This window comes from Dermochelys coriacea, chromosome 4, assembly GCF_009764565.3.
Source record: "Dermochelys coriacea isolate rDerCor1 chromosome 4, rDerCor1.pri.v4, whole genome shotgun sequence".
In the NCBI taxonomy this organism is placed as follows: domain Eukaryota; kingdom Metazoa; phylum Chordata; order Testudines; family Dermochelyidae; genus Dermochelys; species Dermochelys coriacea.
Window position 1 is genome coordinate 45,896,353 of NC_050071.1, and position 23,430 is coordinate 45,919,782.

The 23,430-nt window shown below is 39.4% G+C and overlaps 1 protein-coding gene across 5 annotated transcripts in view; it reads left to right on the forward strand.

Moving 5' to 3' along the window:
* The window catches only part of LARP1B (La ribonucleoprotein 1B), a 109,965-nt gene that overhangs the window by 58,609 nt on the left and 27,926 nt on the right, over positions 1-23,430 (forward strand). For all 5 annotated transcript variants that reach the window (XM_038398230.2, XM_043513402.1, XM_043513403.1 and 2 more), the window contains exons 6-11: positions 1,961-2,104; positions 2,398-2,566; positions 6,502-6,646; positions 15,348-15,522; positions 20,253-20,416; positions 21,130-21,504. In XM_038398230.2, coding sequence (XP_038254158.1) covers positions 1,961-2,104; positions 2,398-2,566; positions 6,502-6,646; positions 15,348-15,522; positions 20,253-20,416; positions 21,130-21,504 — 1,172 coding nt within the window. The remainder of the gene's footprint in view (positions 1-1,960; positions 2,105-2,397; positions 2,567-6,501; positions 6,647-15,347; positions 15,523-20,252; positions 20,417-21,129; positions 21,505-23,430) is intronic.

The window sequence follows — 23,430 nt, forward strand, 5'->3', positions numbered from 1 at the left end:
AAAGTTTAAATTTCTAAAATTATCCATGGTAGTGTTAGTAACTGAGCTTGGGAGCAATCAAATTATATACATAGCTGAGAGTTGAAGCCTTATTCTTTTTCTAGCTCTGCACCAATAAAAATGTAAGAATCAGAACATTTTATAAATAGCTCACTTTTGGAAGAGGAAGCACTATATCTCAGGAATCTAAGTTTGGACCACAAAGTCTGCTCCAGGCCCTCTTGTGGTACATCTGTCTTCAAGACACTGTTCGTATGTCACGGATTTGGTCACAGAGATGCCCTTGGGACTGTCACTTGATGTGCTGGAATCACCTCTGAGCCCGTTTTCCCTGCCAGCTTGGGACTCGGAACCCTGCCTTGTTGAGCCTGGTTGAGCCAGACATGCTAGTCTGCTGCAGCACAGACCCAGGTCTGGTCCACACCCCCGAAAGCTGCAGACTTTAACCAAAACTGCTCAGCAGGTCACCCATCTCCAGCACCCAGACACCAAGTTCCCAAATAAATCCGTTTTACTCTGTATAAAGCTTATACAGGATAAACTCATAAATTGTCTGGCCTCTGTAACGCTGATGGAGAGATGTGCACAGCTGTTTGATCCCCGAGGTATTACTCACTTACTCTGGGTTAATTAATAAACAAAAGTGATTTTATTAAGTATAAAAGTAGGATTTAAGTGGTTTCAACTAATAACAGACAGAACAAAGTAAATGACCAAGCAAAAACATGCAAGTCTAAGCCTAATACATTAAGAAACTGATACAGGTAATATCTCACCCTCAGAGATGTTCCAATAAGCTTCTTTCACAGATTAGACTCCTTCCTAGACTGGGCTTAATCCTTTTCCCTGGTACAGTCCAGCTCAGGTGATAACTAGGGGTTTTCTCACGACTGGCAGCCCCCTTTGTTCTGTTCCACCCCCTTTTATAACTTTGTCACAAGGCGGGAATTTTTTCCTGAATCTTCCCCCCCACCTCCACCCCTCCTTCTAAATGGAAAAGCACCAGATTTAAGATGGATTCCAGTATTATGTGATATGGTCACATGTCCTATGAGACCTCATTCTTCATTACCCAGAGGCTGGCCCGCATGCACCCGGGAAGGTTTGCAAGTAAACAGAGCCATTTACAGGCAATTGTCCTAGTCAGTGGAAGCCATCCAGGTTCCAAACCACTATTAATGGCCCACACTTCGCATAATTACAGTAGTACCCCAGAGTTATACTTCATATTCCTAGTTTCAGGTACAAGAATGATACATTCATACAAATAGGATGAACACACTCAGTAGATTATAAGCTTTGGAATGATACTTTGGAATATGCTTTATGCAAAAGGTCTCTTGTAGTTATATTCACACTCATTAGCATATTTCCATAAAATATATGGAGTGCAACGTCACACCGTATATATGTGAATTTTAGAGCAATTTGAATGTTACAGCTGCCCCATAGGGAGCTGATTTTATCTGCAGAACACCTTGGTCAAATGATCCCAAACTTGCACTACTAACTTTATCCCTAGTCATGATGAGGTACGGAAATTTTCAGAATAATCTGAGTATGAATGTAGATTTGAGACCACTTAGAAATATTAGCTGTTTAGAGAGCTCATATTCCAACTAAATCAATACAACAACCCTAGGGCCCTGATGATGCAGTACAGTTTCCAAGAAAATCCGAGTGTGCCTGTGGACTTTAAAACATTTCAAAATATTGCTAAAGAGCGAATGTCAGCCTTAAATATGGAATGGCTAAGGCCATTAATAAGTTTTTGTTTTGAAATCAGTTATACTTGAAAATCACTTCCTTCTTTACTAGTCAGCTTCTATGATGTTTGACTTATGCTTTACAGTGCAAAACTATGTACCTAATACCCATTGAATAATTCTCTGAGATTATTTATTCATGGTGGAACCTCTCAATTGATTGTCTATACGGTACTTTTTTTTTTCTTTTAAAGCTTGGCGCCGTGATAGAGAGAAGAAAGATGACTATGATGAAGTTTCCAGTGTGAGAAGTGAGGGTGGCAGCATTCGAGGATTCTTTAGAGGCAGAGGAAGAGGGCGTGGCAGAGGAAGAGGGCGTGGCAGAGGAAACCCTCGAAGTATGAGAGTAGATGTTAAAGATGGAAAATATAACTTAATATTAAGATTTAAACATTTAAGTTGTACAACTCTCCCTTGCCACAAATCAAATCCTGCATATAAATCCATGTGGTTTGCATGTCACATTGCAAGTAATATATCTTGAACACTTTTTATTGAGAACAGATATTGAATGCCTGTTGCACAAATAATATAGTTTGTTTATATCCCTTACAATATTTTTGTATTGGATTTTTCTCTTTATCTTAAATTCTTTTCCTTCCCCTTACTCCTCATGCCATTCTTTTTGAAGTGAACTATGAGTATTCGTATGGTTACCAAGAACTATATGGTGAAAGGACCAATCAGCCATTTCAACCAGACCTTAATACTAGTATGATGTATTACTATGACGATGGAACAGGAGTACAAATGTATTCTGTGGATGAAGCACTGCTCAAAGAATACATTAAACGTCAAATGTAAGTACACTGCGTAATGTACCAATATTTTTTTAGACAAAATTCAGGAATCTACTTAAGATAAAATTCATTTCAAACAATGTTTGACCTCTCAGTCTTCAGTGTACTATGTAAGTAGCGCTAAAGATACTAGCTACCAACCATTTGAGGTTTATTCATTACTATAATCTGCTTAATTATGCTGAGTAGTAGGGTGAAAAAACCCTGAATATCTGAGAAGTGGGAACTTTGAGAGAGATCTTCAATCTTCCGGCACTCTAGTCTGTGTTTAATCCATGTACCTTTCTTATTTATGGTACATATCCTCCTTTACTTGGTCTTGACGTTGAAGTATGGATGTCTGTCTGCTTGTCCTTTAGAGTACTGTTGGTCTGTTAGCATGCAAGACTCGTTCCTGGGTATGTTGCTCAAGTTTCTGAAGGGACTTTTCCCCCATTTGTTCTCAATTTCATTTAAAAAAAATCTTTTCAGCTCTATATTTTGTCAGTGTGTTTCACCTGAAAGAACCAAATAAGAATATGTTTTTAAATGAGCCATGTACTTGATTTTTCAATAATCTGAAATACTTACTTTCTCATGTACACCGTTAAGGAGCGAGAAACCATTTGGAAGGCTGATTATTGCAAAGAGGCACATCATGCAAAATCCTGGAACACGCTAAGTCACTACTGAAAAGGGACATTTTCCACCACTGGCCGATATTCTACACTTGCCAGTGGCATTTCTCTGTGATGTCTTTGTGGTGGATTATATTGCCCTTGTATTCCACGAAGCGATTTGCTTATTTTTCTCTGGCTTCTTTTGTAACAGTTGATGCAAAAAAAAAAAAAAAATTGTTTTTGAAGAAAAAGGCCTCTTTAAGGGCAGAAAGTATCTGACATATGGCTATCAACTTCAAGCCTATATTGCAATCTTTTTGTAACTTTTGCTGCCAGGCCCCTCTGAGACCTGATAGTGGACATGCAGCTCCTTGTCAGAATAATTGGCCTCCACTGTCCTCAAGATAAGTGAGGGAGGAGCACAGACACTCCACAGTTGGTCAGATTCCTGGGCATGCAGTGTCCAGATCTCCTAAGGTAGGACACATTGATGTCCCCCTTGATGCTCAGCAAAATATCAGACACACTGGTCACATCTGACTTCAGATGTTTGTATTTTCTTTTAGCACAAGATGTTGGCAAGTGTCAGTTAAAGGCTTAAGATGGCTGGTTAACCAGAGTCATTGGTCACCTGGCCTGTTCAAAATCTCTAAGATTCATTGGTTATAGAATTTGCCTTTCACAAGAGATACTGTTGAGCTGGTTTAGAATATAACTTCATTTTTTTCCCCTCATTTCAAATGGTTCTGGGAATCTGTGAGGTTCCATAATCTTTTCCTTTCTCATTGCATTTGAACAAAGGGATGGAAAGCTACCTTTCTTCCTCAATTATTTTTTAAATGTCATCTAAATGGAAGTCTTTAACTTTCTGCTTCTGATATTTTTCTAATTATAAATTATGAAAGCTAGAATGCCAAAGAGGGAAGTTCATGCAAAATAAACTTGTATAGAATGTTTAGCCCTCCAGAGAAGAGTTCTTTTTGGAGTCCAAGGAAGTAAGGATATTTTGGACAAATAAGTGTATCCTTATGTATAAATGAGTTTTAGAACTATTAACCTCTTAATATGAAAAATGTTAAATCTACATCTGAGAACAAAAATGTCAAGAGTGATTTTATACATGTAATGGGGACCAACTTGATTGGGGAGAAGGCTTATTATAGGTATGTATATTAGCATTTATTTTAAAGCAGATGTGACTAAGTATATACTGTGTCTGACTTACTTCAAACATTACGTTGATTCTTCAAAAATGCTTTGGTTCACATCGAAAAGTAGATTTCATTTCAAGTTATCCCAGGAGTATATCCAAACTTGCATCTTTAGAGGGGAGGGAAAATAAGTTCAAAAGACTTTAGAGAAAGACAGGAAGAACATAAAAATAAACATTTTCATTAGTCAGAGGGATAGCTGTGTTAGTCTGGAGCTGTAAAAGCAGCAAAGAGTCCTATGGCACCTTATAGACTAACAAACATATTGGAGCATAAGCTTTTGTGGGTGAATACCCACTTCATCAGATGCATTTAGTCACCCATGAAAGCTTATGCTCCAATTCGTCTGTTAGTCTATAAGGTGCCACAGGACTCTTTGCTGCATGTTCATTAATGTTCTTTCAAATTCCCTTTTCCAGATCGGTGGATACCAGTAAAGTAGTTAAGAGTTTTGAGTCAACTTCAGTTTCCTTTATTCATTCTTGCTTTTGGAACTTGGGAGATTAGGTCAAACACATCTCGGGTTTTACCTATACCTTATAGATGTAAAGGTAACTGTGTTAGTGTGTCTGTACTTGTTTGACTTTCATCTGGGAAAAGTGTGTTAGAATTTCAGAATAGCATGTGAAATATTATTGGTGGGAATAAAGATTGGGTCCTATTCAGTTGTGCATAGGGACCTCATTGATCAAAATTTACTTTGCTTACAGCGTGCTGAAGAAGTTCCTGCTTTTCAGGCAAAAAGAGCCGTAAAGACTCTCTTCTATGCTGGTTCAGACTTTTAAGTGGCGGGTTACATCTCTTCCCGTTCTGAAGTTTTGTGACTCTTCTCTGCTGGAGTTAAGTCTTTAATGTAGAGTGCTAGTTCTTCAAACTTCTTTGGTACTGAAGGCTATGAAGAAAGAATAAATTGGGTTTCTCCTTTACAGCTCAGAGTCAGTGGTGACATTGCAGTCCCTTTTTGGTACCTTCTGTCTTGAGTCCAACTTCATGAGAGGCTTTCATCTACATTAATGCCTTACCCTTTCAGCATTCAGATCCTCTCAGCATTCTACTCTTAACTCCCTTTTTTTTCCTAAAGTATCCAGTTCCTAAAGGACCACATTCATACAAGGTATCTTCCACTCTAAGAAATTAGGGAGCATGTAAACAGTCTCACGCAGGATCTGTCTGAGGGGTCCTGCTCTTTGGTAGTCATTGCCAGTTTGAGCTTCTATACCTCTTCCAGGATGTCTTCAGGTTTATATCTTTCTGTAGTGGCTCCCAATTATAATTCCTCTTCCTTTACACCATCATTTGATTTGGTAGAACTTGACATCTTGGGATCATTTCATAAAGCAACTTAATCACCCTAGAGACTTTCCTCTTCCCTCAACCTATCCCTCCCCTGACCTGGGGTACCTAGAAAGCCTGTTGCACCTTTTTTTTTCCCTCCCACGTCTCACCCCCTTTATACCTTTTTATTTTTGAAGAACTTCACTTTTGCCAAGTACCCTTTGGAGCATTCAGGCACTATGCCTTAGTATACTGAACAATGGAAAGTGTGGGGGTTTTTTTCTGCTTCTTTCTTTCTCACCTGAGTTTGCATGAAGATATGATCTAGACTGCATGCTTGTGCTTATGCCTTCAGCCTAGGATAGGGCACCTAAACATTGATCTGATGGGTACCTGAGTAGTAGAAAAAGATACAGATCAGGATGTAGATATTGATACAACTATATGGGGAATCATCCACATGAATGCTGAGAGAATACCATTACCCTCTCTTCCATGTAAGAAGGAGAAAAGAAGAATCAGAAAAGGAATATTACTTTCCTATTTTGCTTTTGTCATTCATTTATGCTAATTGGGTGAATGAGAAATGAGGCCTCAATTATACTTTGGATGAATGTACTGTACTGATCACGTTAAAGTACTGTTTCATTTGGTTTATTTGATTACTTAGTCTGTTTTTATAACTTTTAGTTCATAAGTAACAAACATACAGTGATAAATATCAATCTTTTTGATAATAAAATATACCAAATTTTGTAATAAAGATTTTGACAAGGATGACCTTGGATTAAAAATAATTAAAGAAACTATACCATACACTGGGCTCACATTTACATGTTTCTCTCTCCAGTGAATATTATTTCAGCATAGAAAATTTGGAAAGAGACTTTTTTCTGAGGAGGAAGATGGACCAACAAGGATTCTTGCCTATTTCTTTAATTGCCAGCTTCCATCGTGTGCAAGCTCTGACTACAAGTGTTAACCTAATTTTAGAGGTAAAGTGATTAAAATGCATGTACACAATTTTGCATAGTTTAAAATTTATTACAATCAAATCTTGAAAACCCCATTTACCTATTTGCAAGTGCAGGGTGTAAGTATTTCTTGTTGAGTGTGGCTGGCCTAAACAATAAATTTCTTCAGAATATAATTTTTTTTTTTAAAGTTGCCAGTCAATTAAGGCTACACCAAGAACCTTCCATCTGTGAACAGTATAAACTGATGCAGTGGTGTCTGCTAGCCGATGGCATTGCTGCTGCTCATATCTTTGCCAAGAAGTGGCAAAGTAAAACTAACAAAAGGGCTTCACTATGACTTTTCAGAAATCTGTGGGCAGTAGTGAAACTGTCAATCATGTCTGTTTCACATTGCTGTTGGCAAAGCTGCATAGCAACAGGTAGACAAGTATTCACAAAGTGGGGAAAATTTCAAAAAACGGAGACTGGAGGAGGTGCAGGGTAGTAGAAACTTTCCTCTCCCCTTCTTGCAGCAGCCAAGAGTCTGGGAGAAGGTTAGAGGACTGAAGAGCCCTTCCTTTTCATGCCTCCCCTTCAGCATCCAGGAAGTATTCTAGAGGGAGAAGACCAGAATGATGCTTCTCGCAGCAGCTGGTGGGGTTGTGTGGTGAGCTTCAGATTTATCAGATACCTACTATCAGAGACTGATCCAAAAGATGGAGTGCCAAGCCAGAGAAAGCACCTTAGTAGAAATCACTGTAGCATGAGGTAGCCTGGAAACTGCACTGCTCACTGGTGCTAAACCTTATTGGTATGTTCTCTCCTCCCCACCCACCTCCAGTCTAGTAGATCTCCAATCAGTTAGTCCTCCAGCTACTAGGTGTTTGTCAATCTATGCTAACAAGAATTGGGTTACACTGATAAGGATCCAATAAGTAGACCACAAATGGAAAAGTTTTTTTTAATTCTTTGAGTGACCACTACACATTCCCACTTTGGGATGCATCAGCAGTGCAGCTCTGATGGTAGAGCGATTCATAGCCATACCCACTGGAGCATTCTTGCACTCCTTCCTGCCCCCACCTTCACTGTGCGTATTCTGAGGCTATAAAGTAGATGGCACTCCAGCTGTCTGTTTCTTCCAACCACAGTTGCAAACAGATTGGAACCTTTCCAGATCGACCTTTTCAAGTAACCCCATGCTATTAGCTAGTTTTAGGAGTATTTACTTGTTTTACTTTATTGAAATGGGTTTTGTTTTACAATTATCAGGATACTTGTGGTTTTGCACCGCAGGGTGGTTTCCCATCTTCTGAGGCAGATCTGAAGGGAAGGTGGCCAGGATTTAAGATGTGCCTCTTCACCTATTGTATTTGCTCCATCACTCTTACGAGGTGTCTCATATGCTATCGTAGGGACATTTGCCTTTTCAGTGCACAGTATGCAGGACTTTTACTCCAAGAGCCCGTAAGGAGTGTCAAAATCTGCTCCAAGCCCTCCTGCTGCAGGACGTCCTATAGACCAAGTCCTCTAGTGCTGATGAATCTGGTTCCAGGAGTAAAGAGTGGCCTGCGTTGGCACCCATTCTTTTGGGAACTAAGAGGCAGCATCCTGATTTTCTGTTCAAGATACCATCCTCTGATCCAGGAAGCAGGGTAGTAAAGCCCTTTGGTACCAAAGGATTCTCATTCCTAATGTAGTAGAATGGTCCAGGTGTCAGTCTCAGCAGAGCTGATCTTGTTAGGAGTACCCTTGAATCCAGTACTCCTGGTTTCAGGAGTTGTGGTACATAATGCCAGCCCCTGTCAGTAGGTCCAGTCACTGTTCCAAGTTTCTCTTACTCATCTGGATTGTGTCCTAGAACATCCTTAGATCCTAGACTGAAGCCTAAGGTCACTGATCAAAGTAATTCCCTAAAAGCATGTTATACTTTTTCAGTAACAAGTGCTACTATTCTGAATGTCTGGTCCAATGCATCTGTGCTGTCAGTAGGACAAGTTGGATCTGCAAATAGTTGTAGGAATAGAAGTCATACACTGTAAATCCTTGTCTTCAGGGTAATTTTAGAGTCCTAAACAGGAAAAGTCTTCCTTCCAAAGGGAAAGATCCTTAAAAACTCAACATGTCATTATCAGACTTCAGGGGAACTCCAACCCGACAGTAATGTTCTTCCTCAGGCTGAGCTGGCTTCAACAATCTATATAACTCCATATGCTCATTTCAGAATGAGAGCTCTGTAACAGGCTGGTGAAAAATTACCTGCCAAGTTCAGACAGCATGTCCTTAAGTTATTTCTCCTAAAAGAGGAGCTCCTGTCTCATACATGATGGACACAGTCAACATCCTGAAAGGATTGGCATTCGAGCCTCCACTCCCATCAGTAACTATCAGTTGGATGTGTCCACTCGGGAATGGGAGTACACTTCAGTGACCTAATAACCCATAGTCATTGGAAGCACTTTGAAAAACAACTACATATTAGTGTACTGGACTTGAAGGCAGTCAGTCTAGCTCTCAGATCATTTCTGCCTCACAAGACAAAGTACTCACTGACAATTCAACAGCTAAGTTCAGTGTGAACAAACCGGGAAGAGCTCATTCCTCACAACTATGTAAAGATGTTACAGTGCTACAGAGCTGGTCCATCCCTCATATTTACCTGACAGCTCTTCACCTAATGGGAAAAAACAAGTTGGTGGATTATCTCTGCAGAAACAAAGAGGAGTTAACGAAGAAGTTGGTCTCTAAATACATCAGTTGCAAAGAAAATCTTCACTTTCTGGCATCATCCAAAAGTAAATCTGGTGACCAATGAGACACGATGCCAGACACCTGAGCTTCTGTGCCATTTCAGATTCATTCCTACTCAGCTGGAGAATAGGTCTTTTTTTCCATACCTTTATCCATTTTCCTTTTAATCCAAAGAATAAAATGGAAGATAAAACCAGAATAATTCCGGTTGCTCAAGCATGGTCAAGACAAAAGTGCTTTCCAGATCTCCTTCACCGCTTCAAGGTGTAGTATACTGTTCTCTACCAGTGGCCACAGTTCTGTTCTCCTCAGCAGGCTGGTTGGATTTTGATATAGACCTGTGGTACACCTGGCAGCAAGGTCTGTAGGACACCCACTGATTTAGAGAGCCTGTTTTTCAGATGTACAACACATCCTGGTAAACTCCAGTAAGCAATCTACTCGTAAGTGCTATTACTCTAAGTGGAGAAGGTCTATGAAAGGTATAGTGTTAAAGGTCTGTGAAGGGTTTTTAAAGGTTTATGAAGGGTATAGTGCCAGTCAAGGATTCCGCATCGTCATGGGACCTTAACTTAGTGCTTGTTCAACTTATGAGACCATTGATCTCAAACTGAGTGCTTAGTGTTTTATCTATCAACCAAAACAGCATTCATTGTAGCAATAACATCTGCCAGAAGCATAAGCGAACTACAAGCCTTGAAGGCAGAGCCATTGTTCAGTTTTCTACAGAAACAGTGTTCCTTTGTCTACATTCAAAATTTCTGCCCAAGGTGGTAACTGTCTTCCATCTTGTCAATTAGTCTACTGGTCTTTTTCCCAGACTTCTTGCACATTCAGATTAATCAAAACTGTGCACATCAGATGCTAAATAGGCAGTAGCCTTCTGTCTGAAAAAGAATTAGACTTTCTAAAGTCCTCAGATCACTTTTATTTTTTACAGAGATAATTGTAATAGGCAATCTTATCACAATGCTTCTCCAAATGGGTTAGACTACATATGGAGGTGAGTTGCAAACTAGCTTCTGCCGCTCTTCCTGCAAGGGTGAGGGTACACTCCACTAGGGCTAAGTCAGTTTCTATAGTATGGCTTAAACATATTCCATTATTGAAATCTGCAGAGTTGTAACAGAGTGCTCTGTACGCATATTTACTAAATATTATTTGCTTGATTTAGGATCTTGATATGTGATGTGCATTTGGTAGTGCAGCTAAATAAGAACAGGTGAAATCTTTCATACATAAAGTTGTTCAATTAAAATTGAAGTCACAAAATGAAATGTAAGAGATTCTAGTAAGTGTAAAATAAGAATTTAAAGTTTCAGCTACTTCACCATCTGAGTCACCCTGCCAGTTTTTGAGATTGTAGAATCACACATTTTAAATTTGATTTTTTTTTTAAGAATATGCAAAAATAGAACAGTGCAATAATTGAAAAATTTTGTTATGGTAATTTAAATATTGGCATCAGGATAAAGGAATGCAAGTAGATCTTGTAATTTCATATTTTTAGCTTTTTTTTTAACATGGCTCAGACATGATGTCATTACTAACAACATTTTTAGATTACAATTTTAACTAATATAAATCGATCTTATGGTCATGCTCTGGCCCTTTCTTGTGGGTTTTTTTTTTTAAATTCCCATTCTTAAACTTTCTTTTCTCTGTTGCTGTGTTAAAGAGCCACACCAACATGAGAGAACGTGCATTTCATTCCTCAGTCTCCATAGTCAAAGTAGACAAACGGGAAGGATTACCTCCTGTAAATTTCTAGTTATTTTTGATCATAATCATTACTGGTAATAGTCGGTATGAATTGGATCAGGTGTGATTAAGCTGGCTGTATTCTGTTAAGGTTTCAGCAGCACTATACAAATACTATTTGTGATACGAACAATAATACTCTTAAGATAAAGTAGACAAAATGTCCTATAAAGCAGTGATTCTCAAACTTATTTAATCAGGCCACCCTTCTTTGTGTCTGTAGTCATTTATGCTCCCCCCCAACCACAGTACATATTTTGCCACCCAGCTCTGAAGGCACAGTGGAGAGCAGCAGCTGCTGGCTGGGCCATGTGAAAAGTGATATTCATTGATATCACTTTTCACAGCAGATTTAGCACCCCATTGCTATGTTTATTTCTGCGCTGCTGCCACCATTCCAAGGCTGACAGCCAGAGCCCCCACTGCCTCCCAGTGAGGGATTGAAGGGGAGGGGAGAAGAGCCTGAGCCCTGGCTGCCTCCCAGTGAAGGATTGGGTGGGGTGGGAGGAAATCCTGAGCCCAGGTGGTGGGGTTCCGGCTGTCCCCATTATCCCCGCCTCCCAGGTGTGCACGGCTCTTTTGCACAAGCCCCACCCACTCAGGGCTGACAGCCAGAGCTTTTTTTTTTTTTTTTTTTTTTTAAAAGAAAAAACCACTCATGCCTCCATTGACACATTCCTTCACCTCCTTTGGGAGGCCTACCCCATAGTTTGAGAACTGCTGCTATAAAGCATATAGTATATTAAAAGATGCAAGTTTACAGCTGGAAGATTAACTCTTATTTCCCTGATTTTATGTGTAACTTAGTGTTGCATTTAACTAAATGTATTTGTATTTTCTGTACTACACCAGCACAGTTAAAGCAGGAAAAAAAAACCCCTCTAGTGTTGTTTCTATATATAGATTATTTCAATTTTGTGAAGCAAAATAAAGCTATATTGGAATAAAGTGCCTTTATAACAGTGTAACTGTCTGCATAAGGGCATTTACCAGAATAACTTTGTCAGCAAAAAAGTCACACCCCTTAGCAACATAGGTAAGTCTACTTTTAAGTGTAGACCATGCCTCAAAGTGCTTTCTTACATGGAAGGTAGGAAATGTAAATCTTAAATATGCTTAGTCTTGTTTGATGAAAAAGAAAGAGACAGGAGTCCTTGTATCACTGAACTGCTTAAAACAATTTAAGTATTAGTGACCCAGTCCAGGGAAGTTCTGTCCAGTTGTCAGTGAGAAGAAAATGCCTTTATGGGGCATAAGCAAATAGTGCTCTAGGCTGAGGGGAGGAATTCTAAGAGTCCATCAAATGAGATCCGTTCTGGGTTGAGGACATAGTTCTTCCTAGAGTCCAATGCTAACTTCTGCTATGGAGAGAGAATTGTCATCTCACTACTCTGTGAAGGACTAAGACCTTGCCATGAAATAATAATTGTGTATACAACAAAAAGCATTCTTGACTTGCAAAAATCAGATGTTCTGTGGGACGTTGAAATCACACGCAGTTTCTAGCCACTTCGCACCATTGTCTCTCAGCAGTCAACATCCAGGAACTATGGATTGAAGGGAAAAGAAAGAGGCAGAAGACTACTCACGAGCATTAAAAATGTAGGGCAAAATATACTACAGTACTTTCTTAAATAATTATAGGTCCTGTGGGAACTAAAAGTTACAGAAATTCCCATAACATCACTGTATCGCTACCTCAAATGTTTTTTTTTGTTTTTTTAAAATATGAATCAGACCCTCAAAAATCATAATTGGCTTAAAGTGAGATTTAAAAAATGGGGTTATTTGCCTTCTGGGTTGAGTCTTTAAAATGTAATAGGGTTAGCATTTTAAAGCTTTTCTCTGCAACCATGAATGGGTAGGAACTTACTTTCCAAAAAACAAACGCCTCATTTGTGACCACCAGCGGAACATTTCCAATTTTGCATGGTTTTATGATGGGGGATATTATGTACCAAATAAATCAGATTGTTGTGAATTTGCTCTGTCCCCAACCCCACCGGTACTTTCCCTCCATACATGGGCAAACAGCTCCTTGTGCTAAGATTAATTTTGGCTCACGAGGATTTAAAGGCGAGTCTGTGACAATTCCTTCCCAATTTGTACATGTTTTATTGTGTCTGACTACACTGCATTTTTATGGGCATAAAGCAAAAGGATTAGTGGCAAACAAAATGAATTAACTTTTTTAAAAGTTACTATAATCCACTTGCCTCAATAATTAGAAGTGTCTTGGTCACAGATTAAAGTAAAGAAAAACTCTTTATGTGGTCCTATTACAAAAACCTGCAAAAAGAAAAGTTAGGAATTTTTTACTTTGGACATGCCAGGACGTAGATAACAAAGGTTACGTTCTTCTTGGGTAATTTCACCCTTGAAAAACAAATCTTTGTAAAGGTTAGATGAGTTAACCTTGTTAAAATAATATTGAATGAATTTGCCAAGTAATTCAAAACTAATGGTTTTAGTATCTAATTGAATTAAGAGCTCCTTTATTGCTATTAGCAGTCAGCATTTTACTTTTTACGGCGTTTCACAGGTTAGCATTTCACTTTATTTATTTTACCTTTATATCCCCCACAAGGCTCCTGGCAGCAGGAAGTGCTGAGTTTTCTAGGCACTTATCAGTCAATGTTTCCAACTTGTTTACTGCTTGATCTTATTCCTGGCGAGTAGGTTGTGATCCTGCTCTGTCAGGTTCAGTCAGTACTGGCTATTGAGGTCCCTGTATGGGCCACAAGGGTTTGAATTTACTTAGTAATTTAAAGAGGTGTCAGATCAGTCAGCTTGGTTGAGTTTTATTAGTCTATTAGTCTGGACAGTGAATAACCGATACATTACTACAATTTGTGAGAACCTGTTTTTGCAGCTGATGACTATTTGCTTGCACTGTTTTTGTTCTGAATTTGGCTTATGAATTGACATTCTTGTAGCCCGCCTGTTCACAATTTTGTTCTCTGTATGCGAAAAGAGGAATTAGCATCTTATTTTTCCCATAAATTTCCAGTATATTTAAATGTTTACAGAAAAGAGAGAAACAAACATATTAAATTCTAACCTAAGCATGTTTCTTGTTAATGCTTCACTAAAAATAATGTATCTTGTTTAACAATTCTTGAAAATTGTCAGATCTTTTCTAGCATTTCTCAACAAGTTATTTTCCCTCCTGTTAGCATGATTCCCAAAGCACTGTGGGAGTTTGACTCGTAGGCAAGCTATAGGCTTCAAAGGTCAACAAGGCTGTGGCCAGTTAGTTCTCTCCCTGAGACTCAGAATGGAGTTTCCCAGCTAGCAGCAATCATCGCATTCTCCCTCATGTCAAGGAGAACTCCACCAGCAAGCAGCACAGCTACCCAAATTGTAAACCTATTAGCAAAAAGGGAAAGAGAAACCAACACTGTTGGGCACACTCAGCAGTTGGTTTCTATCCTTCCATTTCCCTTGGAGTTTCGAGGAGATTAATACCAGTTACCCATTCAGCCTTACACTAACCAACTCCATATGACAGACCATTCCATTATACAGACTACCTAAAATTACTCACTTTTTGACTCCACTCCCTGTCCTTCATCAAACACCAAAAATGAAGAAAAAAGTTACACAACTTCCAAATCCTTGTAAGTCAAGCAATATTGTTTTTGGTATTGTTTCTTGTAACTGTCATACAACATTAACAATGGAAAATAATGGCAAAAAAACTACTTTGGCAGTTGCTGAACTCCTCAACTTCATTTCATTGTTTAATTGTCCAGAAAAGCAGTTTGCTTCAGATTCCAACTGAACACTGTCCCTTTAAATAAGGAATTATAAAGAATCATTAATTTTGGTTAATTGGTGCTCTGCGTCTGGACTTCAAAATATAACTAGCAGCTAATATTTGAAACTGTATGCCACAATAATCAAAATTATGGTACTGAAAGTAAGTGGTACTGGGTTTTATACTGATTCTTTTAAGTTGTCTTAATTTAAAGGTAAGTTTTTTCTTTAAAATAATCACAAATTTCTGGCATGCAGGTGTTTGAGAGCCTAATGCTCATTTGCATTGAAAATGTTCCTACTCAAGTCGGAAAGTAATGTCAAGATCTGTAGAGGGCAACGGTTTAAATTCCCTCCCAGATAATCATGGGGTTGTGTTTAATTTCACTGAGAGATTCACAAAAGATATGGTTAGCTGCAGTGTTGGCGATGTGTATATTTTCAATGGTGAAACATGTTTATCTCACAGGCCCTAAAGGACAGTACAGAGGTGGAAATAGTGGATCAGAAGATGAGAAAAAGGGTAGACCCAGAAAAATGGCCAATTCCTGGTCCACCTTCACGGAATCAGCCACAAACTGACTTTTCTCAACTCATCAACTGCCCAGAATTTATACCAGGCAAAGCTTTTGGCTCACATACTGGTAAAGGATTTCTTTCATAGATATATAAATTGTTAAGACAGAAATTGCTGTCTAGTCCAACAAGTCTTCATTTTATTTTTCATTAATATTTGATTTCATCGTAGGAACAGTAAGTATAAAATTCAACTCTGCTAGTTGGAATGGGAATTGCAAGGCTGGTGGTTAGAAAGGCACAGTATGCCAGAAGACAGTAAACTTGTGGTTAAGGTTGCAGTTTGGTCTTTTAATCCAACATGTTTTTCCAAGAGATGTGCATGTTTTGTAAGATTTCCTTCTCTTTGGTAAATGGAAAGATGTAGAGAGTCATCAGAGTTTCATATTTAATACTGAATTTCTTTGCTTGTCATATTTTATAACATTAACTCTATTAAAACATATATTTCCCCAAAGGAGCCAGCTGTAATATATCCCTATCTATAGGACTACATCTCTAGTGTATGACTGATAACTTTAAACTGATTTCAGAATAATTCATAGCTTCTAAGGCCCAAAAGGGACCATTGTGGTCATCTAGTCTGACCTCCTGTATAGCACAGGATATGGAACTTCTCCAAAACAATTCCTAGAGCATCTCTTTTAGAAAAACCATCTAATGTTGATGTGAAAATTGTCAGGGATGGAGAATCCTCCACAACCCTGAGCATATTATTCCAATGGTTAATTACTATCACTGTTAAAATTTTATTCTTCATTTCAAGTCTGAATTTGTCTAGCTTGGACTTCCAGCCATTATATTGTATTGTATTGTATTGTATTGTATTATACTTTTCTCTGCTAGATTGAAGGAGCCTATTATTAAATATTTGCCACACACCCCTTCCCCCAACATAGGTACTTTTATCAAGTTTGTAATCAAGTCATCCTTTGACCGTGTCTCTCTCTCTCTCTCTCTCTCTCTCTCTCTCTCTCTCTCTCTCTCTCTCTAGATAAATAGATTGAGCTCATTGAGTCTATCACTATAAGACTTGTTTTCTAATCTTTTGTTCATTTTGGTGGCTCTTCTCTGAACCCTGTCAACATTCTTCTTAAATTGTGGTCACTAGAACTGCACACAATATTCTAGCAGTGCTCAAACCATTGCCAAATACAGAGGTAAAGTAACCTCTTTCCTCCTACTTGAGCTTCCTGTTTATGCATCCCAGGATTACATTAGCTCTTTTGGCCACAGCATCACATTGGGAGCTCATGTTCAGCTGATTATCCACCAATCTTTTTCAGTCACTCCTTCATAGGATAGTTCCCCATCCTGTAAGAATAGCCTACATGCTTTGAACATAAGAATGGCCATACTGGGTCAGACCAATGTCCATTAGCCCAGTATCCTGTCTTCTGACAGTGGTCAAACACAGTGCTTCAGAGTTAATGAACAGAACAGGTAATCATTAAGTGATCCATCCCTGTTGCCCATTCCTAGCTTCTGGCAAACAGAGGCTAGGGACCCTTCAGAGGATGGTTTTGTTCCCAGATATATACATTTAGCTGAATGTAAAACTTGTATTCTTTGCTTGAACCCAGTTTACGCAGCAATCCAAATCACTCTGAAATAGTGACCTGTTCTCTTCATTATTTACCACTCCAATTTTTGTGTAGTTCGCCATCTTTATCAGTGATTATTCTGTTTTCTTCCAGGTCATTGATAAAATCATTAGTGTAGGGCCAAGAACCAATGACTGGAGAACCTCTCTGGAAACAGACCTGCTTGATGTCAGTTCCCTTTTACAGTTACATCCTGAGACGTATCACTTCCCTAGCATTAATTCATTTAATGTGGGTCATGTTAATCTTGTATCATTCTGTTTTTTTAATCGGCATATCATGCAGTACCAAGTCAAATACTGTACAGAATTCTATATTATGTCAACACTATTACCTTTATGAAACTTGTAATCGCATTAAAAAAAAAAGATATCAAGTTAAACTGGATCTGTTTTCCATAAACCCAGGATGATTTGCATTAATATATTGCCTCTTTTAATTCTTTATTAATAGAGTCCCCAGTTAGCTGATCCATTATCTTGCCTGGGATCAATGTCAGGCTGACAGGCCAATAATTATCTGGGTTATCTCATTTACCCTTATAAAAAATTAGCACAACATTGGCTTTCTTTAGCCTTCAGGAGCTTCCCTAGTGCTCCAATATTCAGTGAAAATTAACATGAACTGTCCAGTGAGCTCCTCTTCCAGCAATTTTTAAAAGTCTTGGATTCAAATTTTTTGAACCTATTGATTTAATAATGCCTGCCTTTAGTAGCTTCTGTTTAACATCCTCCAGAGACACTAGTGCAGAGGTGGGCAAACTACAGCCCTCTGGCCACATCCGGCCCGCGGGACCCTCCTGCCTGGCCCCTGCGCTCCTGGCCTGGGAGGCTTGCCCCCGGCCCCTCCCTCGCTATCCCCCCTCCCCTGCAGCCTCGGTGCGCTGCCAGGCAGCGCAGTTGCAGAGCCATGGCCTGACCCGGTGCTCTGGCCAGTGCGGCTGTAGCACCGCCAGCCAGCGGTGCTCCAGGCAGGGGAGTTGCGGGTGGTGGTCAGGGGGCAGGGGTATGGATAGGGATGGTGGTCAGAGGGCAGGGAACAGGGGGGTTGGATGGAGCAGAGGTCCCAGTGGGGGGGGGCAGTCAGGAAGGAGAGAAGCGGTTGGATGGGGCGACAGGGCAGTCAGGAGCAGGGGTTCCGGGGGCAGTCGGGAGTGGTTGGATAGGGCAGGAGTCCCGGGGGACAAGTCAGGAATGAAGGGGTGGGGGGTTGGATGGGGCGGCAGGGGAAGTTGGGTGGGGGGTCCGGGGGTGGGCAGGGAGCAGGGGGTGGTGGATGGGTAGGAGTCCTGTCAGGGGACGGGGGGGTTGGAGGGGCAGGAGTCCCGGGGGAACCATCAGGGGGAGAGAAGCGGGGGTGGGAGGGTGTTGGATAGGAAGCCGGGGCTGGGCCATGGCTAGCTGTTTGGGGAGACACTGCTTCCCCTAACCGGCCCTCCATACAATTTTGGAAACCTGATGTGGCCCTCAGGCCAAAAAGTTTGCCTGCCCCTGTACTAGTGGAATAGGAAGAGTGATATGTCCATATAATGAGACTGCATCATGTTTGTTTGTTTGTTTTTTTCCCCAGAACTGCCTTACGAGCAGGAGCTAGGTTCCTACCAATCTTTGAAGCTCAACAGCTAATACTGCTTGTCTTTTTTTCCTCTTTGGATGGATTTGAATTTTTTATTGTGTTTTTAGCATTAGTATACACCCTTCATTATCTAATACCTATGTACAAGAATGATGACATCTTATCTATATCTGTTTTGCAGTAACTTTTGGCCTCAGTTTGAAGATGCAGTTAGGGTCGGGCTAGACGCAAGACATCCTTGATCCAGAATCCTTGTTTGTGAAACTCTCCCAGAGCCCCTTGATATAACTGCTTTTTGGCATGCAGCAAATCCTATTTATTTCAAATGACCTATTCCTGACTGTTTTTAAGCAACCCCTTGTATGTTACATATGCTGCCCTTTGCTTTCCCCAGTCTGTCCCCCAGTTGGAAGTATATCACTTCTGTTGTTAGAGGTGAGTTTCTTAGAGGTCTAGAACCCTGAGCAGTGCAAGCATTTCTCCATCCCATCCATGTATATTCTCCTCCCAAATTCCACCCCATCCTTCAATATGTTTAACTTAATTTGAAGTAGAAATAAGAGTTCATTTAAGTAGAAATATGTATATTTAATTTACAATGGTCACTTGACAGTATAATTTATGGGGTAAGACAGTGTGGATTAATTCAGCTTCACTAGTTATTGTTCAAGTTGGATGGTGCCTTGTGTTGCAAGTAACTCTTCCTGACCTCATAATGACCACCTTAAGTCCTTTGTACAGTTCAGATCATAGTTGGTTCCTCAGCCGTCTTCCTAGTTTGTGCCCTAACTCTTTCAATTTCCAGAGATCACTTTTAAACTGAACTAGCTTTGGGGCACAAGACAGAAATAGTGTGTGAGAAGGAGCCAAGTAATAGAGCCTCTTCCAACACATAAGTTATCTGACAACATCCTGTACTAAAAGGGGCTGATGGATAATGTCTGGTGTGGCTGAGGGTAAAATATAGACAATTTGTGATTATAATTCTTATATGTGCTATGGCTATAAGTTTTGTTAAAGGGAATAAGGTTCCAAAGGATTCTTAACCTCTTTTGTGTTATATGGAGACATTTTGCTATTTGTCTTAAGGTATTGCTAATGGAATAGAACTTCTACCCTGTTAGAATCTTGTTCAAGTTCATAGTAAACAGAAAGGTATCTGGCTATTTGATGGTCTTAGCCATTAGTTGGGGGTTGCATTCAAGTTCCTAGTAAAGAGGTGTCCATGTGACATTAAAACCCTACTGTTGTAACTGTACATCATGATCATTTGTTGGAAACGTTGGCAGAGGTCAAGGAAAGAATGGGAGTTGAAAGTGAATTACTTGCCAACCACAAGAGGTGGAAGGCAGTTTGAGAGAATTTGTCACTAATCATGCAGTTTGTTCTGTGGATAACTTCCATCTCTCAGGCAGTCAGAGGTACTTTTAATTTATGCTGGAGTCACCAATGTATACTGTTCTTTAAAATATAGAATAGCAAGTAATTGAGTCTTTTTTCTGATCAGTGTCATATGTAAACCTGAATTAGAAATAGGAATTATAGCTACAATGAAAGTAAAATCTCTAATGCAACAAATAAAAGAAAAACCTAAATACACAACTAATTTACAATTTTAGAGTCTGCACCAAGTTCTCCAAGAATGGGAAGCCCCAAGAAAAGCACTGAAACAAGTAACCTTCAGACAATGTCTAAAGGATTGTCTACAAGCTTGCCAGATCTGGATTCTGAGCCTTGGATAGAAGTGAAAAAGAGGCATCGTCCATCCCCAGTCAAACTAAAGGTACTGTTACTTATCTTTTTATAAGTGTTAGAAGACCTCCCTCCCGTCCCCCCCAAAAAAATTCTGTGTGCATATTTTCTGAAATACTACAGCATACCACTGCTATGTAGTGAGAGGGAGTGCTGATACCTTCACATAAGCCTAATTAACACTCTTCAGGATACTTGCAGTCTGTATGAGCAGAATGAATTAAATTTACTCCAGATCATAAAACTCTCTGTTATATTGAACAAAGAACTGTTTATATTATAATAGATCACCTCACTTGATAGTACAATACACATAATATATGTGTAATAATTTATCCTAATTTGGAATCTTAAGAGTATTTAAAGTAGAAGTAAAGTCTACTCTCAATTTTGGAAAATGAATTAGGCCTTGAAATAGGGCCCAAATAAAGTGAATCAACTGGAGGTGTTTAGGTTCTGTTGAGAAACTGTATGTTTTACAGTGTGAGAGAGAATTTAGTGAAAAGCTGGTATCAGAATTCTCTACGGACCTTAGCACTGTGATACTTTGCCTTTGTACTAAGCTTAAGAAACCCTCGCAAGTCAAAGGTAGTTAGATGGATAACAGCCATTTGTGCCTTTGAAAATGCCTTTCAAAATGTTCCTCTTAAGGTTTGTTGTTTTCATCCTGTCAGTATCCATTAAAAGAACTAACAGAATAACCAAGTAATTTGTTTCCCAAATGTCATATCTTTCCTCATTCAGGAGTCTGTGCATACACTTGATCACACACCAAGTCAGCAACAGCAGGCCCCACCTTCACAGGAACAAGAACAAGAGGAGCTTGATTTTTTGTTTGATGAGGAGATGGAACAAATAGAAGGTCGCAAAAATACATTTACTGATTGGTCAGACAATGATTCAGATTATGAAATTGATGACCACGATGTAAACAAAATTTTGATTGTAACACAGACACCACCTTATATGAGAAAACATCCTGGTGGAGATCGCACTGGCAACCATGTGTCTCGTGCAAAAATTACATCAGAACTTGCTAAAGTTATTAATGATGGTTTATACTATTATGAACAGGATTTGTGGATGGAGCAGGGTGAAAATGATTCTACAGCCTTAAAGGTAATTATTTCTATCATACAACTTAAACAGATGCTTGACCAAACAAGCCTAAAATTGATGGTTATTGCTACTACTTATACTATCAAAAATCTAATTGTGGAAGAAAATAAAAAATAATTATCATATGTATACCTATAGAATGTGTTGTAATTATTTTGTTTAATTTTAACTTCTGATTGCAATGTAATTACTTGCAAGTGGCTGCATATCATCTGTCATGCTTTCTGTTAGACCCTTGGCATAGCAGAGGTTGCTAAATTCAAGATAAATGTATGTCTTCAGCCTCAAACTTAGATCTAAGCCAGTGAAGGAATAGTTTGTTTTAAACATTAGGGTATTTTAGGCTGGTGGGGTAGTGTTTGAATGCTAAGCGTATACAATAGATAATTTAGAGTGTAAATGTGCTCAGACAGCTTGTATTGAATAAAATTTTGAAATGTGTTCATAGGAAAGACAAACGGATTGCCCTGTTTTGGGGATAGGATAGAGTATGAGGGAATTAAACTGAAGTCATTGCACTGTAAATTTATCTTCAATTTTTTGTCATCTATAAAGTTAGTTGGCATGAAAGTGTAAGTAAAATGCCAGATTTAATATCGACAACCTCATTTTAGTCTAGATTTCTATTTCCTTGCCCATCTGTGGGTCAACAAAACAGGAGTGAACTTGTGGAAGTTTAGTCTATATATTGTAATATGGAATACTACTAAGGTGGCCTGTGTCCCAAAAGGACAAACATCTCTGTCTAGAACCAATGGATTTTTAAACACACTGGTGGTTTTATACCACTTTTTTTGTGTATTTTATAACAAGTAGCTGGCCAGTGAATGTGGCAGCAAGCTAGCTGAGTTGCTGGCACCTCAGGAACCCAGATTTCTCCACTCCTGCCCTGTCGCATGTTGTTCCCTGATCGGTCATTCCAAGGAACCTCTCTTTGTGAGTTAGTCCTCCCTGCTCATTGTCGGGTCCACTTCTGACTTTGGGCAGTGCTGTGAGTTGCAAGTTTACAGGGAGCTGAGCTGGATTACCATCCTATTAGCTCACGAAAGCTTATGCTCTAATAAATTTGTTAGTCTCTAAGGTGCCACAAGTACTCCTTTTCTTTTTGCATCCTATTTAGGATAGTGTTTGTACTTTCATCTTCTTCCACCCTGGGTGAGCACTGGATTGAGGCAAATCATGGTGGCAGGACCCTATTTCAGAATGGAGCAGGGAAAGGGGACAAAAGGATGGGAGCTAGTAAAGAAAAGGGGAAATAGATAAAAGGATGGGAAAAGAAGAAGAAAAAGCTAGAAAATGCGAGGCGACTGTACAGTAAACTGGAAGAGGACAGTAGAAAAATAAAGGGGTAAATGTTTTCTCCCACCCCATCCTTTTAAATGTTGGTCAAGATTTTCAGAAGTGCTTAGTGAGTTGTTTTTTGGGTGCATTGATTTTTGGGTTCCCAACTTGAGATGCTTCAAAGAGGCCTCATTTTTCTGAAAGTATTTAGCATCCACCCTCTGAAAAACCAGATTTCTTTAATGAATTTCAAGTTGGGCAACCAAAGTTACTAGTTGCTCCTGAAATTCTTTGTTTTTAATGTTGAAATGGGGAGAGATGGGGGTTTGGGCTGAGGAGGGATGGAGTGGGCATCTCCTATTTACTCTCTGTCTGTCCCCTCCCTCCCCACCCCCCCCAACTGCCAAAGCTTCCTTTGCACACCTTACTGTAGAGGAAAGATGGTTTCGTTGTTTGGGCACAGAACAGAAACTTGGAAAATCAGGGTTCTGTTCCTCATTTATGAAAGTAGGGTGTTACTTTTACTTTCATGAATTATGGTCATTGCAAACTATACTATGGGGTGCATACTTTGCTTCTATAAGCCAAGCTCATTGCATGTGTCCAGAGGCTGCTTCATCTTCCATTTTCTCTCACAAGCTTGCT